A 24,545-nucleotide genomic window follows, 5' to 3' on the forward strand; every position below is an offset into this window, starting at 1 on the left:
CAACATTGAAGACACTGCTTCCATGTACCAAAACATAAGGAGGGTCAAAGTGTTTAACAAATCGTCCCTTACTCATCATAAGAAATCATGCATCAAGTATCTTATTTACCGGCATAATTATGCTAACATATACCTTATATTTACTTTATAGAAAACTAGTAGGCTGTCGCCCATCCGCCGTGTGAGATTACGCATTATGTGTAATCATTATTGGCATAAGTATTCCATGTCACTACACAGTGATCTAGTGGTGCAGTTGGTAGTGTACTTGACTGCAAAAGTTGGACATCCACGTTGAATTTTTCAGCAAAGTATTTTTTCCCTCACACTCTAAGAGTGGCTATGAACAGCTAGACAATCACGACTTTTATTGTAGTATAGATTTTCTGTACTATAAGCTTTCAAATACCATTTTATAGCTTATTTTTTCTTTTACATTTTTTTAATCAACTAATTTATTATATTAAAACATTTTTAAACAAATATTTAAGGTTTTATGTATTCAGTTGTTGACTGTACTGTGACCGTATAAAAAAGATAAAAGCTACTTTACTGTAAATAATATCTATGGTTCATATTTTGGCTGACAACAAAAATGTTTAAAGCAGAATTGTTGTCTTGTTTAACCAAGTCACTGAAGGCAAGTTACTCAATGGGGGGTCATGTTTTGTCGAGTTGCAAGTATGACACACTAAAGCAGGTTACAAGTGTGGCATATTACATAAGGCTGCATTACAAACTTTACCAGGTAACAAATATGACATGCTGTAACAGCAGTTCTTCAGTAATTCTCAATCTCAACGAGTAATAAACAGCTATTGTTGTTTTAGGTGTCATCAACAGGTGTGAAATCATTCTATCATAAAGAAATAAATTGGCACAACTAAATATATCAAACAGCTAGGTTTTGTCACACAAGCATGTTGTATTCTATTACTGAATACTCTAGTATTATTAGTATGCTAGTAATACCAAACTTAGGAACACTTGCAGTATATCAGTTTCATCCAGCAATACATACAGAAGCGTCTGATGATTCTGTATATATGTAATATCCCTGATCCGTTCCTAAAGTGTGATCAACCGATGGCCCTGTGTTGTCACTAGGTGTAGAGCCCTTGTTTGTCTGCCAGTCGAGCTGAGCCGCGTAGTAGGGAGTCAAAAATGAACAGTAACCTCCATCCTTAAAAAGATTACACAGAACTTTGTTAAAAAGCAAGTCATCTTGAAAAAATAAATACATGTATTTAAGAAATTTTGACCAGAATAGCTAGTACTTACATCAAAGCTACATTTTACTGGGAGTCCAAATGCTACTTTCTTGGGTAGGAGGGTAGGAGGTCCTGCTCTGAAGGCTAATAGATCATCCAGGGCTATGTCTCCACTATATCCAGTCCAGCATATACCTTCAAATATCACCTGCAATAAGGGTGTAGTCAAACGATACTAAAACATTCTACTAACAATGTTTTACAGCTACTATTTAGGTTGTGATAGAAACTTTTGAATAATTGTAGATTAAAGAATGGGTATAACTACATGTACATGCCATAGCTCAAAGGAAACTTTGCTGGTTAGCATCATAACACCTTAGCAATTGTCTGCAAACCAAAAAGATATGAGAGCGCAACATTAAGTTATAACATCAATGTTGCTCTGAAAGAGTCTTTGGTTCTACATAAATGCTTAGAAATGGGTCAAAGATGAAAGTGTATTGGTAAGCGTCTCTAAAAATCCAGAAATGATTTGAAACTTCTGCCTAATAAGCTTAACATCATAATGAAATGTGAGAGATAAATGCTCAGCTAAGACGGCTGGTCTGAACATGTTCTATTCCAACCAACACTTGAATGCATCAAAACCTCAATTACACGCCTCACCTTTGATCCAAACAATTTTATAAACATCTTATTCTGTATAACGTTTGACTTCTCAGGCATAAACTAAACTTTATCTTAAAGAAAAAAAGATAAACTAGAAATTCCCCTGTCATACAGCCCTCGACCAAAGTGATGTTGGAAAAAAGAAAGGGTACTGCTGGCTGAGAAATGCAATATTAGCAGTCAGATGGTACTGCAGTGCAATAGGAGAACTGCAATGGTAGCTGTAATAGCAGCTGCAATGTACTGGGTGTTATTATGTACAACAAACAGCAAAAATTAAAGGAAAAGATTATATGTTTATATCTCTCCTCTGCAATAAGAGAAATGCAATATGCTGTTTGAGAGCTGCTGTGTAATATACATATATATATATATATATATATATATATATATATATATATATATATATATATATATATATATATATATATATATATATATATATATATATATATATATATATATATATATATATATATATATATATATATATATATATATATATATATATATATATATAGTAGTTGAGTTGCCTTACTCCCAACAAGGCAACTCCAACTCCCATATATATATATATATATATATGGGTTATATATGGGATATATAGAAAAGGTAGAGAAATATCTCCCTCTTGGAGAAGAAATTGAAAAATGCTGGAATGTAAGAACAACTGTAATCCCAGTAGTCATTGGGGCACTGCGCGCAATAACACCGGCGCATAAAATGTGGCTTGCCCAAATACCAACAACAATCAACTCAGGTGAGTTGCAGAAAAGTGCGCTATTGGGAACAGCTAAGATCTTGAGGCGAGTGCTCAAACTCCCAGGTCTCTGGTAGGAGACCCGAGTTAGAGCAGAATTTACCACCCATACGGGGTATCCGGGGTGAGGAAACAAATTATATATATATATAGACAGAGTGGATGCTGCACAGTTCGTTACAGAGTGCTCAATGATAAATCAGAGCTAAATTATAAAATATGTATAAGTGGAACTTCACTCTATAAGTTAAACATTTTATTACTAATAGTTTCATGTGGTACAATTAAGTATCACACTCTTCAGATAAAATGTCTAAAATGAATTTCATACACCAGTAATAAATACGCTGTTATGCAGAGTTAGATAAGCTGATAATTGGATGAGTGTACAGAAGCCAAAAGCCAAATAGTTAAGTGATACAATTACGTAGCAAGAACTTAGATGAATGTCTGCATGATATATATATATACTATATACTATACTATATATATATATATATATATATATATATATATATTACACAGCAGCTATATTACGTAGCAAGAACTTAGATGAATGTCTGCTTGATACATATATATATATACTATATACTAGACTATATATAATAAAAATATTGTTTCCTCACCCCGGATACTCCGTATGGGTGGTAAATTCTGCTCTAACTCGGGTCTCCTACCAGAGTCCTGGGAGTTTGAGCACTCGCCTCAAGATCTTAGCTGTTCCCAATAGCGCACTTTTCTGCAACCCACCTGAGTTGATTGTTGTTGGTATTTGGGCAAGCCACATTTTATGCGCCGGTGTTATTGCGCCCAGTGCCCCAATGACTACTGGGATTATAGTTGTTCTTACAGTCCAGCATTTTTCAATTTCTTCTCCAAGAGGGAGATATTTCTCTACCTTTTCTTTTTCTTTGCTGGCTATTTTGTAGTCATTGGGTACTGCTATATCTATTATAGTAGCCCTCTTGTTCTCCTTGTCTACCACCACTATATCTGGTTGGTTTGCTAAGACATGCTTGTCAGTTCGGATGTAGAAGTCCCAGAGGATCTTAGCGCGGTCATTTTCATTGACCTTACCAGGAGCTTCCCACCAGTGTTGTGGTTTATTAAGGCCATACTCATCACATAGACTTCTATACACAACACCTGCGACATGATTATGCCGCTCAGTGTATGCATTTCCAGCTAGCTGTTTGCATCCACTGATGATGTGTTGGATGGTCTCAGGTGCATCTTTGCACAGTCTGCATCTAGGATCGTCTCTAGTGTGATAGATTTTTGTTTGGAGTTGCCTTGTTGGGAGTAAGGCAACTCAACTACTATATATATATATATATATATATATATATATATATATATATATATATATATATATATATATATATATATATATATATATATATATATATATATATATATATATATATATATATATGTATATTACACAGCAGCTCTCAAACAGCATATTGCATTTCTCTTATGAGGCTTCAATAGCCGAAACAGTACTGTCTGTAGCATGAGTATATATATATATATATATATATATATATATATATATATATATATATATATATATATATATATATATATATATATATATATATATATATATATATATATATATATATATATATATATATATATATATAATATATATAGCAGGGGGGCTGTATATCATTGATCATAGCAACCAATATCAAGAAGTTGTGATATTTATTTAGATTTCTGTATTTATATTTAAAAAATTATGCTGAATTTAAAAATCTAAACAGATTGTAGCTGGTTGTCATAGAAATAGCTTTATATCTATAAAAAGATGTGGGCCTATTACTTAATTTTGCAGATACTAAAAACGGCTTGGCAGTACCGCAATATTGGGCACAGCCGTAGTATCATCAACAAAATCTTTAGAAAAATAATAACAGTAACATATTGCACACCATCAGTCACTATATACTTTGATCTTGTAAATTCGAATGATTATTCCTATAACTAAATCTTATAATAATCTTATAAAATCAAATAATTATTCTTATAATTAAATATTGTAATAATCTTATAAGAATCGTTACAAAAGTATCATCATCATTTCCTTTTCTTTCACTGCTTTGGACATCAGTTGGAATACTAAAGTACTCATTATAAGTGTCCAAAATGTCAGAGTTATCTTCAAAATCGACAAAAAAGAAACGATTACTTTTCAGTACTTCTACGTTTATTACAGAAACCTTCGGCAATTGGACAATGCCATAAACTGGTGAAATGTGCACGTTTTTCTCGTGAAATGCGCACAGCTTTATAGTTCTACCATCTGCCACACGGCTTTATCGGCGTTTTGTTGGCCGGTTTTCATTTTGATTAAAAAAAGGCTTGTCAGGTTTTAATGGCGATTTTAGGCCAAATTAACCTTTCTATTTATGTATAATCCAATTAGATGGGTAAGTTCTAGGATATTGTCTACACTTTTCAAAAACTTGGTAACATATTTAAGTAGGTTTATATGTGTTTTGTATCCTTATTATACTTAAACAACTCCACACAAAAATGGTTAAATTTTTGGATGGGATTTCGGTACAAGGGTTTGGTTATGGCCGTTGATGAATAATTTTGTTAATAAGTTGTGTGCACATATGCATTTATCATAAAGTTCTCAAACACTCGCTTCGCTCGTGTTTGGTCGTAGGACTATTCAACCAGCTATCTGCGCCAAAAGATGAAAACTCTTAATTTAAATTTTGTTGGTTTTCGCATTGCTTGAAGGTTTGTTAAAAATTGTCATAATAGTAGAATATAAAATATTTAGTAGACACATGGTGTAATATCGAAAGCTGTTGTAGGCAAACAGTGTAATATAGATAGCAGTTTTAGACATACAGTGATACATACATAGCGGATGTGGGATTACAGTGTAATATACATGTAGGTAGCTGTTGTAGACAAACAGTGTAATATAGATAGCTGTTGTAGACAAACAGTGTAATATAGATAGCTGTTGTAGACAAACAGTGTAATATAGATAGCTGTTGTAGACAAACAGTGTAATATAGATAACTGTTGTAGAGAAACAGTGCAATACAGATAACTGTTGTAGACAATCGGTGTGTCTTGTGCCAATTACCGACCTTTCTGATTTTTCTGTAATTTTAGTCCATTTGACTTAAGATGTGTAACTGATATTTATTCCTTTTCTCTTCATAAATGAGCTCTAGGAAACCCACAACAACAAATAAAACAGTTTTTGTGAAGAACTTTTGTGAGAAGGATGTGACACTGTAAAGCATGCATGGGATATAGTACAGCGAGAAAACTTAGAATTTAAAAGAGATTGAAGATTTCTTATTTTTAACTTCACTAAAAATATAAACTTTCCTGATTTTTTTTGTTTTCAACTGTATACACTCAGCTTTAGAAGGCAGTCATAAAACATGTTGTCAGCACCATTTGAAGAAACCCGTCAAGTATAAACTAAACTTAGTTTTTACATGGGTGTAATTCCACGACCAAACACGAGCGAAGCGATTGGTTGGGAGATTTATAATAAATGCATATGTGCACACAACTACTGAAAAATTATCCGTTACCAGCCGTTACCAAACCCTTGTACCGAAATCTCATCAACAAATTTAACCATTTTTGTGTGGAGTTGTTTAAGTATAATAATGATACAAAACACATATAAAAATATTTAAATATGTTACTAAGTCTTTGAAAAGTTTCCGAAATATCCTAAAACTAACCCATCTGATCGGATTATACATAAATAGACAGATTAATTTGACCAAAAATTGCGATAAAAGCTTGACAAGCTTTATCTAATCAAAATTCAGATCGGCCAACAAAACGCCAATAAGGCCGTGCGACAAATAGTAGAACTATTAAGTTGTGCGCATTTCCCGAGAAAAACTTGCTCATTTCACCAGTCTATAGCATTGTCTAATTGCCGAAGGTTTCTGTAATTAACGTAAAAGTACTGAAAAGTTATCATTTCTTTTTTGCCGATTTGAAGATAACTCTGATATTTTAGACACTTATAATGAGTACTTTGGTATTCCAACTGATGTCCAAAGCAGTGAAAGTAAAGGAAATAACGATGATATTTTTTAACGATTCTTACAATATTACCTATAAAATTATTAAAATATATAATTGTAAGAATAATTATTCAATTTTATAAGATTTAGTTATAAGAATAATCATTCGAAGATCGAAATATGTAGTGACCGATAGTATGCAATATGTTACTGTTATTATTTTCTAAAGATTTTTTTTGATGATACTACGGCTGTGCCCAATATTGCGGTACTGCCAAGCCGTTTTTAATATTTGCAAAATTAAGTAGTAGGCCTACATTTTCTTATAGATATACATCTATTTCTATGACAACCAGCTAAAATCTGTTTATATTTTTAAATTCAGCATAATTCTTTAGATATAAATACAGAAATCTAGATCAATATCACATATTACAGCCCCCTGCTATATATATATATATATGTATGTATGTATATTACACAGCAGCTTGCCATTTTACTTTCAATATTGCATTTCTCCTGTTGCAGGGAGAGATATAAACATATAATCTTTTTCTTTCATTATTGCTGTTTGTTGTACATAATAACACCCAGTATATTACAGCTACCATTGTAGCTACCATTGCAGTTTTTTATTGTACTGTAGTGCCATTTGACTGCTAATATTGCATTTCTCAACCAGCAGTACCCTTTTTTTCCATTATCACTTTGGTTGTGGGCTGTATGACAGGGGAATTTCTAGTTATTAAATATAGAAATTTAAACAATAATCATTGAAAAGTTGTATAAATGTTGCATAACTTTTTGTCACACGTTTTTAGGATTACGTTCTGTCAGGTTTGGCACAATAAAACCAGATTATTGAAATCATGATTTACATCAGGTTTTTTGAGAAAAAATCATGAGTTTTATGATTTTTTTTATACAAATGTGTTAAAAATGAACCCTGAATTCTGTTGCATTATTTACCTGAAAATTTGAAGATTCTATTAATGAAAGTACAACTTGCTTCCAACTAGAAGTAGGTACATCGTTGTGACCAGAGTGGTGCCAGACCAACTTATGATAGTCTGAGCTCAAAGCCTTTGTGTAAACATTGAGAACTCCAATGTCTTCACCTACTGCGTGGTAAAAAAACTCTAATCTCCAGTTACCGGATTCCAAGCTTTCTGAGGATATTCTGGCATTATCATTGGGAAGCTTGAAATAAAATTATGTTCATTTGGAGTTGTTTTCTCTAAACATAAAGTGGTGCTGTTCATAAACTCATCAAGGATGGCCATTGAGCATGATAGAGTCAAACCTGCAGGTAATCGTTGTAACTATGGGCATAGTTATTATTCTTTGATAGTTTACACATCTGCCAAGTAATTAATATTATGTAGTATTAACATTAATAATCATATTAACAACTATTTAAATGCCCGGCGTTGCCCGGGTAATAAAGGTCTTTGCACAGAAAATGTTATTTAACATATAACAACAGTTACTATTTTAACTTTCAAACTTCATATCATGAGAAAAGGGTTTTGTTCAGTTTAAATAAATTAAAAGAAAAATGAAACAACTGTAGGGCTTAAAGGTTTTCAAACTTCATCAAGCAACTGTAACCTTCAAACTTAATATCTTGAGGAAAATGTTTTGTGCGAGTCAAATCAATTAAAAAACTAAATAAAACAACTTTAAAAGTGTTAAAATGTAAATGTGAAATAATTAGAAAGTACATGTATGGCTAAATTAAGTTTGTTTTACTACGATTGCAATAAAAGATGATTTGGTAAAAATACAATTAATACAAACTACAAAAACAAAATAAAAATCTTGAATATTTTGAATTAATAATAACAATTTATGCATAAAAGCGTGTGTTGTGTGTGCGCGCCCGTGTTAAAAAAGGTTACTGTTCCAGCAGAAGTTATCCGTCAAAACTTTGAACACGACGATACGCGTAGCTCTCAACACTGGTACAAATGTAAAAACTAAATATCGGACAGTCTTTGTCTGACCGAATGGAAAGAGAATATAGAGGCTACGCCTACTGGGAATAATACAATTGTCCACATGAAAAGTATTAGATTTCACTGATTTATCAACCGAACTTTACGAAAAACCAGAAATAGAAGTGTAACGGCACATTTTACAATTACAAATTTTAAAAAATCAATAACGGTAGCAAAAGATTAGTTTTAAACAATTTCAAAAAATAACAAATGCAAAAGGCAAGACTAGTTAAGAACCAAAAGTGCACATTATCGTGCGCATTCGGTATACAGTAATTGATAAGAACAAAAAAGTGCTAAGAACTGCATAGTTCAGTGGTTAAATGCATGGTTTGAAACTCGCATTTGCAATCTCTGCGAGTTCAAGTCCAGCATGCAGTGAGCTTTTAATTCCAAGATTTTAATAGTTATAGCAGACAAACCGAAGTACACACAGAGACACAAACTTTGAGATTTATATATAAAGATAATAATAGTTGTTAATATTAAGTAGTATGCAGGCACTGCGATGCTACATGAGAAATCATCATGTGTAATCAGTAGGTGCACAATTATTCCATAATACTGCAGATTGGTCTGGTGATTAATTGGTAGCTGTCAACCTTGGATACCTGAGCTCAATTCCTGTTTCCAACAATCTTTTTTCTAGCGCTATTAGCGTGGCTTCAGACAGATGAACACAGGTATTATTATAGTACAGGTCTTATTATTGTACAGACTACTGAATGCCTGGTGTTGCATGAGTGACAAAGTTTTTGCATAAAAAATTCATTTTTTGTTGTATGATTAGAGTAGTAAATGTTGTATTTGACATATACAACATTTACCAGCGTAACTTTTAAATAAAAGTGTTTGTTTATTTCTATGTGTGTTCGTTCGGCCAATGCATAATTCAAATATTCGAAAGCTCGAGGCATAGCTAAAACAGATGGATAAAAAAACATTACTTATTTCTTATGCTACACATCCGCTCAAGACTTAAAATAGCTTATAAACAATGGCAGGTAATGTAGTTGCTACTGACTTAAGTTACCTAATGAATTTGAATAAATTAAGTAGCTAATAAATTAAATATGGTAGCTAATAAACAGTGGCAGGTAATGTAGTTGCGTTTGGTTAAGTTTCTTCACTCAATGGATTTGAGTAACATAAGCTAGTAACTTAAGCTAATATTTTATTCTTTACTGTGATAAGATTTGTGTCTATTCAAAACTAGTTGAGGGTGTTAGGTAACAATATTGCACCGCACAGGAATCTTACTTGCACATTAGGATGCTTGGGTTTGAAGCCAAGCGCACTACCGCTACACTGTGCAGCCAACTTTCTTACACTTTGTCATAATTGTGCATATAATCACTACATATCATGATCTCTCAAGGCGCACGGGGCTGCAATCGTGCATATTTTAACTATTCGCTCTTACCTGGACATACAGACAAAGAGAGACAGACAAACATTTGATTTTATATTTATAGATTAAACCGAGTGTCAACAAAATTAACAAATATTTTTAAAATACATTTACAAATTTAATCCTGTCAAACTAATGCATAGATTCCTTGCTTGTTGTGGCCTTTATGAAAAATTTACTTTACCTTTCTGTGAATTTGAGACAATAATGCCTTTCATTGCCTTTTATAGATTTTCAGCTCAATACTTAGATTACAGTAATTTGAGTTTTTATTTGCAAGGAAATATTTAGTCCCATATATACTGTTAGGAGTTGTTTTTCCTTGTCACTTTATGGCTATCACATTAGCCTTGTTGACTGGCTACAAGTTTTTCTCATGCTCATGAAGAAGCCAAAATTTCTTGCCATAAACATTACCATTAGAGCCTACTGCACGTTTCTCAGGTTCTCAGGTTTCATTCTTACTTTTCTACACTTGAAATGTCTACACTCATGATTTCGCACTCACACTTTTAACCTGCAGGATGAGTCACTCAAGCCTTTAACCTGCAGGGTGAGTCACTCATGCCTGTAACCTGCAGGATGAATCACTCATGCCGTTAACCTGCAAGATGAGTCACTCATGCCTTTAACCTGCAGGATGAGTCACTCATGCCTTCAACCTGCAGGATAAGGCACTCATGTTTTTAACCTGCAGGATGAGTCAATCATGCCTTCAACCTGCAGGATGAGTCAATCATGCCTTCAACCTGCAGAATAAATCACTCATGCCTTTAACCTGCAGAATGAATCACTCATGCCTTTAACCTGCAGGATGAGTGACTCATGCCTTTAACCTGCATGAGTCACTCAAGTATCACCAGAATGTCAAATGGGTTGTGATAAAATTCCATCAAATAATAACTCCAAGCCATAATTCCATTAAATTAAATAATGAAGAGTCTACACGCCTAATAGCATGGGACCTCCTGATGACTTATTGCTCTCTCATAGATAAAGCACATTTCAAATGTTAATATATTAATTATTTAAAATAAATATTATAGTATATAATTAATATATTAACATTTGAAACGTTTTTTTATCTATGGGGGGCGAATAATTCAGCAGTAGACCTCATGCTATAGTACTAACGGGAGGTAAATCTCACGCTAAAGCTCACATTTCCATCTACCAAGGCAAGCAAAAAATATAAAAGTACATGCTTTTTGTTTGTATAATATTTCAATATACTTCATCCAGAGATACTACTAACAATTTTACTCCAAACTGAAAACCATTTAGATGCTTTTTATTTTGTATTATTTTTTGCATGTAAATACAAAGGAAGCTAAACAAGGCGGTTCAAATCATAAAAATATACAAAGAGATGCTTGAAAACTTTAAGAACAAAAAGAATTAACTACTTGGAATAAATAGAAAATGCGTTCCCCAACCAAAGCAGCTGATGTGATAGTTGTATGTATGTGATATTTGTCAAGAAATATTCAACCATTTTATAGCAAGTATTTTTCTGACCAGTTGAAATGGTTCCCTTAAAGGTTGACTTGCAACAAAATTCACATTACCGTTATTTGATATGAAAAGATTCACCATGTCTTACTCTGTTGTGTTGTAGGTGTAAAGTATGTGTAAAGGTAATTACAAGCTCTTAAAAGCTCAAAAACGAACAGAAAATTGCAGCCACACGAGACTGCCATAGTTTGGATTCCCTTTCCAAAACGGCTCAAATGTGATGTAGTTGTGGGAGATGGTTTCTGTTTACACTTTCTTGCAACCTTATTCGTCAAAATATTTTCACAAATAGACTTCATGCATTCAATAAAACTATGTCTATTGTTTTTACGCATCTATTTTATCGTCACTGTAATGCTGTCACTTTTAGCACTGATAATTTATAACTTACCGTAAAAAATCGTTAAACTTTTTAACCTTAGCTCGAAGGAGTACATATCATTGTCTGATAATCATGATGAGCCTGTTGGTCACCTGTGATAATCAAAAAGTGCTGCAAAAATTATTTGCGAAGTATTGGGTCACATGATCAGATTACAACTTGACGATTGAACACTGCCGAAACAAAACTGTAAAGTAGCGAGCATCTATATTTGATACGAGGTCTTCGGTAAAACCCGAAGTGTTTGTCATAAACTAGTGTTACGATAAGTTTTATATTGAGCTTTGTATTGGCCTTTCAATTCACGTGAGAACACACTTGACAAGAGGATAACCAAATTTCGTGGTTACGTCATCGAAATAAAGAGATTCCAATCTACGGCGGCTTTTCATTTTTGAGCTTTTAAGAGCTTGTAATCACATTTCCACATATTTGGCACATACAACACAACAGAGTAAGACATGGTGAATCTTTTGATACCAAATAACTGTAATGTTAATTTTGTTGCAAGTCAACCTTTAAGATCAATAAAAGCTATAGTTTGCAGCCATACAATTTAATTAAGGCTTTTGATTGGTCAATGAATTACCTAAAAATGTCTTACTGAGTGATTGGGCAGAGCATGCTTTATTTTTGTGATTGAGCCAGAGTACACAAATATTATTTATTTTATTTGTTTTATATATAGTAACAGCTAGCCAACTAAATGTTTTTGGTACGGTTGGATGCACAAAATGCTTATAATTAACTTTTTAAAAAATAGGGCATAAAGCTTTTAATCTCCAATTTTTGTGCGTGGTACAAGACCTTCATCTGTTTATCTGGTTCAAACACACCGGAAACAAAAATGCTGCGATGCTTTTATTGTATATGCAAATTTTTGTGCGGCAAATGAGCAGTAATAGCAAACTAATGCCATGAAAGTTTTAAAACATTTTGATTGCATTAAAACACAAATAACCAAAATAAAATTTCCTCATCAGAACAAAAGCATCAAACTTTATCTAAATGCAGGTATGTAGGATTAGACCAAAGACTTGTTCGATTGTCAGCAATAAGTCAATCAGTCTCGTCAATCACACGCCTCAGATATGTCAAACATAAGTATGCTCTCACCAAGTCAAGGATACTTGCTCGTGCCGAATCAACTGAGAGGACACGAGCGAACTTAATTTTTCAACTTAATTAAAATGTTTGTCCAATTGTTGTTTCATATGCTGAAAAGGAAAACCTTTTTTATTTACATTTTACAATTGCGCTGAGGTATTCAATTTTTGATTCTGACGTTTTGTAGTAGAAACAAATTTATGTATTTGGCTAAGATTTTTAATGTTTCCTGCCTTGTTGTCCAGTGAAACTGATGTGAAGTGCTGAACAAATAGTTCAAAGAAGAAATCTGAAATTTGAGTTATTTAACTGTTGCCGATCTGACAAAAAAGCTCTCAGCAAGCTTTCAATCCTAAATTGCTGGGTCTTTTGGACCTAGACCATAACTTATAGGCCCCGTGTACCACACTGACAACGTGGGCACCTTAAAGCTCCACCTCTTTCCTTCGCATATTGGGCAAGTGAAATGGCTATCTGGCTCTGCCAGACGGGACGTGTTGCAAAGGCATTCCTTCAGGTTAATCTGACAGTTCCGGAAGTGGTAGATACTGAGAACTGGGTCACGTACTCTTTAACATATTGCTCGACCCCAGCATGCATCGCTAAGATGTAAGTCATTGTTAGTTTCCGACAGACAGCCATATTATTATTATTATTATTATTATTATTATTAACTGTTTATATCTTTATCAAATGTGTTTACTCAGCTTTTGTATTGATTTAGTTTTAAAATTTCATCTTTGAGCTCGTCTTGACTGCGATCTACATGTGAGTATCCTCAAAAGGAACACAATGTTTTTAAGATAATAGTAAAAATATTGCGATTGCAAGATTATTTTTTTCATGTTTCTTGTCGCTTGTGCTTTTAACAAGGTCATTGCATTACATAGTAGTGGGTAAAAGATATGAATTGAAGAAACTGGGCTACTTACCCTAGGATTACTAGTTTCGATATACATGTAATATCTTCCACCTTCAGCAGTATGATCACCATTTGGACCGGTTGCTGACGAGGGAGTTTTGTTTCTCCAAACTGTCCAATCAAACGCGTCATTTTTATTTTGAGTCAGTGAGCAAATATTGCCGGCATCGAACGTGCATTGGAAATGATCAGTGATTCCTAAATAATTAAACATAATTTGGTGCTTTAAAGAGTGCTTTACGTGATCATAATGTAAACATGACTTTGTTAGCCATAGTTCAACTAGTGGAGATGTACTCGAAATAATAATTTATTATATTTAACGGCACTGTGTAACTCCTGAAGGCACCATTTTCAAGGTTTGTGCCTGTCTTCTTATCATGACACAATTCCCGACGTGACCTTGATAAGTAATAGATAGATCGGCACCATATGGCCAAAGCCTTTCTGGATCAACACAAGAGTAAGCGGTACACCAGCAAAGTACAAATAAGCTGTATTGCTAATAAAAGCATATATTACAGTGAGAGATTATGACTCTTCAAGTTACGTTTGTTAAATATTAGTTCAGCCATTGTAAATTTCTGTGTAACTCAAACAGCATAGAAATGCTAGCAGGTATGTTTCACTCTCATATCATTTTATACTTTTAAAAGACGAATTTTATAACAAGAAAGTCTAAAAACTAGCAAAATGTATCATTTTCTTACACCAGTCATAGCTTCTGACCGGAGAACAAATTCGGAGGAGAATATGAAAGACCCTTTCCAGCAGAGACATGAATCTATATGTATATATATATTTCTCCGAGTTCGTCGTCTGCTTTTGGCATGTCCAGCTACACAGATTATTAGAATAATAGATTCTATACCGATGATTTGATCTCAGACCCCCCCCCCCCCTATTCACCAGCCCCACACCGTACCAATTAGGTCACAGAGATTGATATGGTCACTGGCCGATAAATGTCGCTATATGAGAGCAAATACCGAATGGCTTTGCGTACTACACAGGCTGATTGCGTAATGTCATGGAGATGAATTACTCTCATCAGTAAGCTTACTCAAACTTTCTATTGGCTTGTGCTAGGCTAATAGCAAATGGCAGGCAACTCTCATTAATTCTTATTGTTTATAAGCTGATTTTTAACACCCAGGCAATGCCGAAAAGCACAGCTAGTATGAATATATTTACCAAGAACTAAAGCAGGGAATGTCAACCAGTAGCTGCCTACAAGAGAAACAACATAGCAACAGGTTACATATGTATTAGATGTCTAGATGAATGCTGTGATGCAGGCGATTGTTAGAGTTCATGTTCTAAAATAATTGCATAAAATGGTTTAATTGTCGGCCCTAAAACAATTTCTAAAGTCCTGCTATACAGCCTTGTAATGGTTTAATGAGCAACGGTTTTGATAAAGTGAATGGATACGTAAGAAACCACGGTCATACTACAAGCCGTTAAGAAAATCTATGAAGCTTCTGAGCATATTGCAATCAAAATGAAGATTTTAGTTTTCTGTTAGAATGACAATGGATCATTATTAAAAAGACATTTGGGCATTCAACTAAAATTAATCGTACAATGTTCTCATAAGTGTTTGGTCCACATGTTCCTAATAATTTTAAATCTATTTTTATATCGTTCATTTTTCGCTGAAATACTAACAAATAATAAACGCAACCAAAATTAATTGTACAATGTTTCTATAGGCAGTTGGTCTACATCATTCTCTTTAATTTTAACTGTATTTTTAAAGCAAAGACGCTCAACTATAATACTTGCAAATAATAAACGCTAAATATGTGCAAATAATACAAGTTCTGTCAACTTCCCCTGCAACTTTTAGTGTTCACTATTAAATTTTTGATGGTATCATGCCTTATGATTCCTACAAGAGTACTATAGAGTCGCGATCTAGAAAGGTTCTGAATAAATAGTTGTGACCGACAACGATGTTAGACTCACCAACTAATGGAGACATGGTAGCGTACTGAGAGAGCCTTGCATTACTCTCCTAAATATTACAATGAGAAGAATGTAAGGTATGTATCCAAGTATGTTCCTTACATACTGTTCTCCATGTTAAAGAAGGCCACGATATGTACATAGTCCGGGATCATTGAGCGCAGGTGCGCTCGTGATGCAAAATAAGTTGAATTATAGTGCATCGATGGCAGTGCCCATGTCTTGACTATACCGTCATTGTCGACATCATACGAAATACTCTACAAGATTCACTGTCTTTCTAGTGTATAGAAAAATAGGGAAAATTATTAGAAAAATAAAACAGCATTAGCAAGTAAAATTCACCTAGCCCTTCCGCTGCCAGAGGGTGAATGAGTATGTATGCTATTACTGCACAAACTGACCTGTTGTCATCCATCTGATTTGAGATGATGTCTGTGCCAACTGATTTGTTACAAAGCTGATCAATACAACAAGGCAATACACTCTATTAGTCTTACTGTTTCTAGTTCATATTTATTTTATCTTTGTTCTATCTGTTTTGTATAAGAGACAATAGTTTCAGTCAAGTTAAAAGGTTAAGATTGAAAGCTATACTTTAATGCTGTCCAGCAATGGTGCATTATCATATACTAAATACATATTGTAGCAAATAGTTTCTCTTCCAAGTGCTGCAAGAGAGAAAATGATGTTTTTAAGACCAATCATGTGATTTAAATTGAATTTGAGAACTTGCACCGACTTGACGCTTTACATATGGAATTCCTTACGTAATACAAAGCAAACACGTTTTATACATTCTTTACGTTATGTGGAATTTACATGAAAAGATGTTCATGTTATAGAAGTGTCTACTGTTACAAGATGGTTTGAAAAGAATATTTGGCTTACAGGGCAACTTTTTAGCTATTTTAATGAAAATGTCTTATCATTTCAAAGAAATGGTGTCTCATCATTTTAGAGAAAGCATCTTTGAGTAAATTAGAAACAACTGCAATGCAACTGCAGATGTTTTCGGTATACATGTTTAGTCCAGTTTTATTATCTTTAATTCACCATTTCACCAGCACCAGTTTCAAGTAAAGCTTGTTTCATTCATTCCCGAAAACAATTAAAACTAGAAGCGTCAGTGAGTTCCATAGCTTGGTTTTTCAAGTAATCCAACCGTTTATTTAATCACTTATAATAATGCTACAATTATTGCCACATTATATAGTTCCTGTTAACAAACCTTGCCTTTCGTTTTGTACTTTGATAACGTTGCATACTTTTGACCGTTTAGGGTTGAGGACAATGCCCGAGTCTTCTCGCTCCTACTTGATGCCATCGCCACCAAGGTCAACATCACTAATAATATCAGCAGGTACAGCGCTGACACTGGTCTAGGGTTTTACAATCTTCACTTTTAAAGGCCTTATGGCTAAGTCATAAATTCATGCTATTTAGCATCAAATACTCATTCCAGAAACTTAATATTTTTAATTGAATTTCCAACAGCTTGTATTTGCATCATTCATGTTCACATAATTCATTCAGTCTGCTCTACCATAAATGTTGCTGTTTCTTGCTTTGCAAGTCAAATTTTTGCTTTGCGCCAGCCAGTCAAAATGGCCGAACTTAAAAATGTATACCACCATTTATTTTTCATAGTACCACATTTTGCTTTCATGTTTTAAAAGAATTTCATAGTCGAATTTTCTTTTTAGATATTGAAACCAGTTTTAATGCTAAAATATGAGTGACATGTGACAAAATGGTAACCCATTATTAATAGAGCAGTGTGACAGAGCAACGTCTGGTTAATCATCATTTTCATTGCAATTGCTAACAAAACATGTCAAAATTAAGATAAGACCTAGTGTGGTAGGTCATGAAAATAATCTTTCCATTTATTGAAGTCTTTTAAAATAAAACAAAAAAGTGAAGCTCAGTTTAAATGGAGCTTAATGGTAATGATTAGAGACAGACGATCATTTATAAATTTATAGGAAGAATTTATAGCTCCAAAAATGCTGTATCATGTTCATTTTTGCCTATTTAAAAGTGAAGCTTGCAAAAAATCTTCAAAAAACTGGGGGAGGAAACAATCATTTTTAGCTAAACTATTTGACGCTTGAAAGCATGTCTTAGGTTCATCGTGCATCAGCGCATACAGCAAAAATATAAATAATGCATTTTTAGTCAGGAGACAACTCCCAACTGAAAAGCTTAATCGTAGCAGGAATATGTTGAATGTGACAATAGTGAAGTGATTTGGATATTGAGTGATAACTTCAAGACACAATGTCAAGTTGCACAGCTATGGGAAATAGAACATTTAAAAAAAGAATCAAGTTTTTACATAGGCTGAACTTTTATTGTTTATGAATAGAAATACTTTCCAGGCAGTTAATGCTATATTTATTACATGAATATTTTATATAACTGCACAAGCTGTAAATAACTGTATGAGGCTCAAATAGGCTTACTAGCATTCTACAATCATAAATAGACAAGCAAAAGTTTACTAAGTAGAACTATACAGTTGCCAGCCAATGAGTGATGCTCGTCAAATCAGGACTGTCTCCTGATGGGGTGCTGCCTTTGGCGCTGCATTCTACTGCCTCTATCTTCTGTGGTAGCAGTTGATCAAAAGTGAAATCAACTCCTTCCTTTCCAAGCTGACGACGTCGTGTCTTGCTGCCATCAGTGCTCTCCAAGCTGGCAGCCCTTGTTTTCCTCACAGTTGTCCTGCAGGAAACAAGCACGGTGGGCATAGATTAGTGGAACTCGGCCAAGCTGGTTCAAGTGTAATATAGTAGTATATCATTGGCTTTAAGCAGCGTATAAATTACATACCCGACTATCTATAGGTAAACAGGGAGGGAGAAGAGTAAATAGAAGTTATGGAAACAGCGAAGTTTCAATTTAAATTATGTTTCACAACAAAACTAATAATTTCTTCCTTATATGGAGATGCGAGCTTGATTTTCTAAAATATTTTTTGCCAAGATCAATGACAAGATTAATAACAGGAAATTGCACACTCGGCCAAAACACGCATGAAGGCTTCCTGACAAGCTGAGCACGACATCCAAAAAAACTGCTTATCAACAATGATCAGCTAAATCTCTGCTGCTTTGCACGAACACATTTATAAAGTCTGAGAAATGAAAAATAATTAAAATATTAGCTGGGAGCACTAATGATTTAAAAAAAAAACAAATCTAAACAAAAGTTCGTCGCACCTGGTTTACAAGCAGTGGAATCTCTGCTTCCTTATTCATATGGCATTATCTTATTAGTCACAATGAACAACTACTGTAAAACTTCTAAGTGAACGTCACCTATATTTGAACGCCGCCTTTATTTTAACACCACCTTTATTTGACTGCCACTACAGGAAAAGGGTTGAAAAATAGGGCACCAAGGCTTTCAAATAGAGGTTTTATGGTATATACAGATCAAACCACTTAGAAACAGTCCTTTCGCATCTCCCTTGAAAGAGACTGCAAACTAATTCCTATGGCCAAGTTAGCAGCTTCTACTGAAACCACTAAAAATAAGTTTAAAGTAGGAGTTGTGAAAAATGACAGTGACGAATGAGTGCACAACTCTGAAAAAAATCACGCTCTCTCAGTGTAGTACAATTGAGTTTATGTCAACAAGGTCTTGGTTTGCAAGATGCTTGGTCCTTGAATACTCATTAATGACAACTGTTTGAAACTTGCATACCTGTCTTGAGAATACGTGTTGACGACCATAACATGCGCTGATGACAAGTAGCGCTGACAACAAAAAGATGTGCTAAGAAGAAGACGGTGTGCTGCTGACAAGGTGCGCTGATGAGGTGTGCTGACGATAAAGTGTGCTGACGAAAAAAAGGTTTCGACACTCTTACAGACTCTCTTTGAATGAGTATTTATCACAAATGTGGACTAACAAATATAGCCTCTCTCGTGGAATGAACCGATCACCTTTACAGTGACATTATTCAGCACTCAAAGTATTTCTAGACAGTTCTTACAGTAGTATTGAGTAGCCTCTACAGTAACATTAGAGGTAGTAACTACACCAAGATGACCAGTGCATATGTAAGTAATATGTAAAACAAGGGCACACTTACAACTCTTTCTCCAAAAGTGACTGTATGACTTGAGAAGACTTGGGGAATGAGAGGTCTTGTTTATTGCAAGCAATGAGTACAGGTACTTTTCCTTTCATGACATCAATGTCTGTTAGGACCATGTAGAGACATCTGAAATACAATCATAGACATAGATAAACAAATAAATTGAAAAAATCTGTATTTCCAAAATGTTAACCAGTCAATATCTGATTTTTGTTGTTCATGAAATAACCTTTCAAGTTTAGCTACCAGATAAAACTTTAAAAAACCATCAAACAATTAACAGACGCAAGCTCGGAGACAAGAAAAACGCTTACTCTGCTACATCTTTAATCTCTTTCACCACAGTAGAACTATCCACCGCAAATATCACAGCTCTACAAGTAGGAAGATATTTCTCCAGCATTTGTTGCCTGAGCCTCTCATGACCTGTTAAAATGCAGCTTTTACCGTTTCATTGACAAACCATAAATACGGTTGCAATACATACACATAAATGGTCATACAGGCTAAAATTAAAAATTGTTAGTAAAAAATTACAAAAATACAAAACAACTAAATTGGCAAGAAAGCACACATACCTGGAATGTCAATGATGGGTACTGGAGAATTTTTAATAGTAACTGTTCCTGCATTCTCTTGCAGTGACGTTTGCGTCATTCGATATAAATTTTTCGCGAGCTGCAAAAGAGTGTAAAAACGTATTTGCTTGTAGTCCATGCACAATGTAACGTAAAGTAAAATACACTAAAACAAACTATAGTGAACTGCTCCTGGAGTTGTAATGATTTGCTAAAAAGACGCAGCATTAAACACCAATATGGCAATGTAATTTAAAACCAAGAATGAAAAACACACCTGGGTAAAGATAAGCGTTTTTCCAGAATCACAAATACCAATAATGAGAACATTGGACTTTCTTGCTTTTCTGCGTCCAAAGACCAGATAGAACAACACTGCAACAATAAAAGAAATAGGTTATGCATAAGCCAGCTGATTGTTAGCGTTTGAGCATTTAACGTAAAGCCGCGAGTGTTAAAAAAATGCTGGAATCGCTAAAAACTTGTAGGTAATGGAGCATAATTAAAACATGATTAGAATAACAATAATAGCTGATTATGAGAGTGGTTGACAGAAATACATAATAAAAATGAGATGCATGGAAATGCATGGTAAAGTGCTGACCATACTTACTTATATATGTAAGTATGTACACTTACATACCTACATATGTCATTACTTCAACTGTTTGAAGATTTAAAGGTTAAAAGCATAACCGTGATGTTTTTTTAGTTATGCTAGGAGCATTATATATACCGTACTTTTCGGACTATTAGCCACTACTTTTTTGATATTATGAGCCATGCGGTTTATATAAGGGTGCGGCTATTCTGTGGGTTTTTCTTTCACCGCGTTTTGCATTAACCGGAATCTCCAGTTGGTGCGCTTTTAGCGGTGAAAGAAAATACGAAACAATGCCTAACAGTACTGTTCCATTAGGCGCTGGGTTAAAAAGCGTGGGTTTATACGGAGCTTATGCTAATTAATAATTAGCAAAGTTGCTGCCGTGTTAAAAAGCACCGTCCTGAGTTCTGCAGCCTATACAAAGGTGCGGCATGTGTATTGTTTCATTATCGGTTTTTTTTAAATAAAGCAAATGCGGCTTATATAGGGGTGCGGTTAATAGTCCGAAAAGTACGGTAATTCTGTTGACTGTTTAGCGGCAGCACCTAGGGTTTTCCCCCAGACATGAAAACATAATTCCTCTAAGAATCCAAACCAGATACAGGTTGCAGATACAAAACCTCTCAGAATTTGAGCTAAATGCAAACTTAGGTAAGACTTGTGTTTTGGCTTGAGCTTTAAAAAGGTTATATTATCTTATTTTATAAAATTCTTGGCATCAACTTGCAGGTGATTGTGCTCTGTTTAAAATAATGTATAATACAATCAGTTTTAGAGTTATTGCAAATAGGAGTTACTTTTGTTTGTTAATACTGTGGTCTATCTATCCATCCATTAGAGATTAAATAAATATAGTGGGTGTGGCCTGTTCATTTAGAAACTGGCGAGCTCTACATAGAGTCCTATTGGTCGCGTAACTCTCTCATACGCGACACTGGGTTCACACATATGGTTCATTCTACCAAAAAGCCTTTATAACAGCTTGCCTTAGAAACTATACAAAAACATTGATTAAGGACCACAGAAGTATAAATCCACCAAAAGTTTTGGCACAATAAATTTAGGATATCAGGTTATCATCTTGTCAAAAAAGCCAACCAGTTAGTTTTCTTTTTACTATGTTTTCACAGCATAATATCGCAGTTTTCAATATTTTTTCCAGTTTTTTTATATATGAAAAGAAAAATTGAAAACAGCGACCTAAACGCATTTCTGCTAGTTTAGCTCTTTAGAATTAGCCCTAGATAATTCTGGAAGCAATATTTTTATGTTAGAGAAAAGGGTTCTGTGTTGTGGTCTAACTGCAAAAAATGATAACATTTTTCTTTAGCGGTCAGATTCACAGAATTGAAAATTAATAAAGATTGCTTAAGCTTGTAAACTACATTGATTCTTATGCAGAAATTTCTGCCAATTCTAACGCTTAGTGGGTCTTAACACTAAACAGAAACGCTAGATTTTACAGTGAAAATACAGAAAGCATGTCAGCGAAAAATATTCGACATCAGGTAATTCTGTCAGAACAAGCAACAAACTCCACAGCAAACAAGTTAACCCATACGAATCAACCAACTTAATTATTTTCTACCAATAGGACAATTTGTTGGAAATAACTGACTAAATAACTGACATCAAAAGTCATCGTAAAAATACCTAAATTTGGAATCGGAGCTATTTCTCCATGGCAAGTTATATTGAAACTAATTAGTTTTGAGCTAAAAGAATTGATTTAGGCCTATGCTAAAATATGAGACTACCATTTTATCAGAGCCAAAATATTGAGTTGAACAAAATATGGAAATAACTGGTTATGAACTCTTCATAAATTTAAATGGCGAATACGCACAAAACCAAGTTTTGTAACCCTAAAAATCCCATGTATGTGAAAATAGGGTAGAAATGAGATATAGACTTTTGTCAAGCCTAGACTTTTGTAAAGCCTAAGCATGCAAACAGTTGTAAAAACAATGTCATAAAAAATTAGATATTGTCCAAAGATATTTGCAGTAATTGAGCAGCTAACTTTGGTTAATAAAGGAAATGATACCTTTAAACAACATGCAACGTTATTGTAGGTTTATTGTCTGAAAAACAGTGAACAATGAGTGAACAGTGAACAATTCAACAGATCAGATTAAAATATTTTCCACTAAAATCCTCAAAATGAGGCAACAACGTGGGAACTCTTTGCAAAAAAATTCTGCACGATATTTTAATTTTACTTTTGTTAGTGATTATACTGTTTTTTAAATATTTTCAGTACATGTGCATGTACTTTGTCCATCATGGTGATGTTTTTTTAAAAATATTGTTTTAACACGTACTACATATTTATCCATGTATACATTTTCTGACAATCATGGAAATTTAGAATTAATTAGTATTTGTATTAGTAATATTTTGCAGTTTAGATTAAAAGTAAGACAGTGGAGAAAATAAATAAATTACACAGGTCTGCCAAGTGCGTCACTCATCTACAACTCTACTTGGTTTGTCGCAAATGTTCCTGGTCATTCCTGCCAGAGAGAGTTGAATATTTCAATGGTTTTTATAGCTGGTACAAACAAATTCTTTTTTGTCTTGTATTGTGCAAGTGTTTTTTAAATATCAAATGGGTCTGCTATTAAGCAAGAGTTAACAGCACTTTGATGCCTATTGCTAACGTGTACAGGGACGTTATGCAAATGAAACATTTAAATCAAATAACAGAGTCTTAATTTTCTCTTTCAAATTTTTAGCCTTAAAAGAGCGTTTTGCAAGACAAATGGCCTTCGGTCGATAATCGCTATTTTCTAACAAGTCTATGGCGCGGAATATTTTTAGTTGAGACAAACAAACATTGTTTATGAATCAATGTAAATAAATAACATAGTAACCACATAGCATATAATCACCTAAAGACAAAATCCCAACAACGATGGCGATTAAAATCTCCGTCTCTCCCATTCTTTCGGTCCGGTGTCAGAAAGTATCCTTCATAAAAAGAATCTAAGCCTAGTTCCTAGATGCAACGTGTATTGTATGACCAGCAGTTGGCCTTTGTAGACTAACCAATCAACTTTACCCAGACCAAACTTGATCCAATGAACAGAGGGTTCATAATTTTGCTTGCGATAATCGACCAACGGATGCTATTTCAACGGCTCCACTATAAATGTTTATTAAAAAACGAGTTTAAGAACATATGCTGCTACATTTATATAGTCAACCTCGGTTGGGCAACTGCCGGTGAGTTGTTAACTTAATATACGGTGATGGAGATTTAATTCG

At 34.0% G+C, this 24,545-nt stretch overlaps 2 protein-coding genes across 3 annotated transcripts in view; one reads left to right on the forward strand and one right to left on the reverse strand.

Moving 5' to 3' along the window:
• Positions 1-24,545, forward strand: part of LOC137403858 (uncharacterized) — a 130,517-nt gene that overhangs the window by 80,696 nt on the left and 25,276 nt on the right. The gene's annotated exons all lie outside the window — the stretch shown is intronic.
• Positions 17,989-24,273, reverse strand: LOC137404270 (signal recognition particle receptor subunit beta-like). The gene is made up of 6 exons (XM_068090449.1): positions 24,170-24,273; positions 20,949-21,046; positions 20,672-20,771; positions 20,408-20,519; positions 20,088-20,219; positions 17,989-18,712 (listed from the first exon to the last, which is right to left on the reverse strand). The coding sequence occupies exons 1-6, from the start codon at positions 24,219-24,221 to the stop codon at positions 18,499-18,501; spliced, it is 708 nt and encodes a 235-aa protein (XP_067946550.1). The 5' UTR covers positions 24,222-24,273; the 3' UTR covers positions 17,989-18,498.

Source organism: Watersipora subatra, chromosome 9 (assembly GCF_963576615.1).
Source record: "Watersipora subatra chromosome 9, tzWatSuba1.1, whole genome shotgun sequence".
Taxonomy (NCBI): Eukaryota; Metazoa; Bryozoa; class Gymnolaemata; order Cheilostomatida; family Watersiporidae; genus Watersipora; species Watersipora subatra.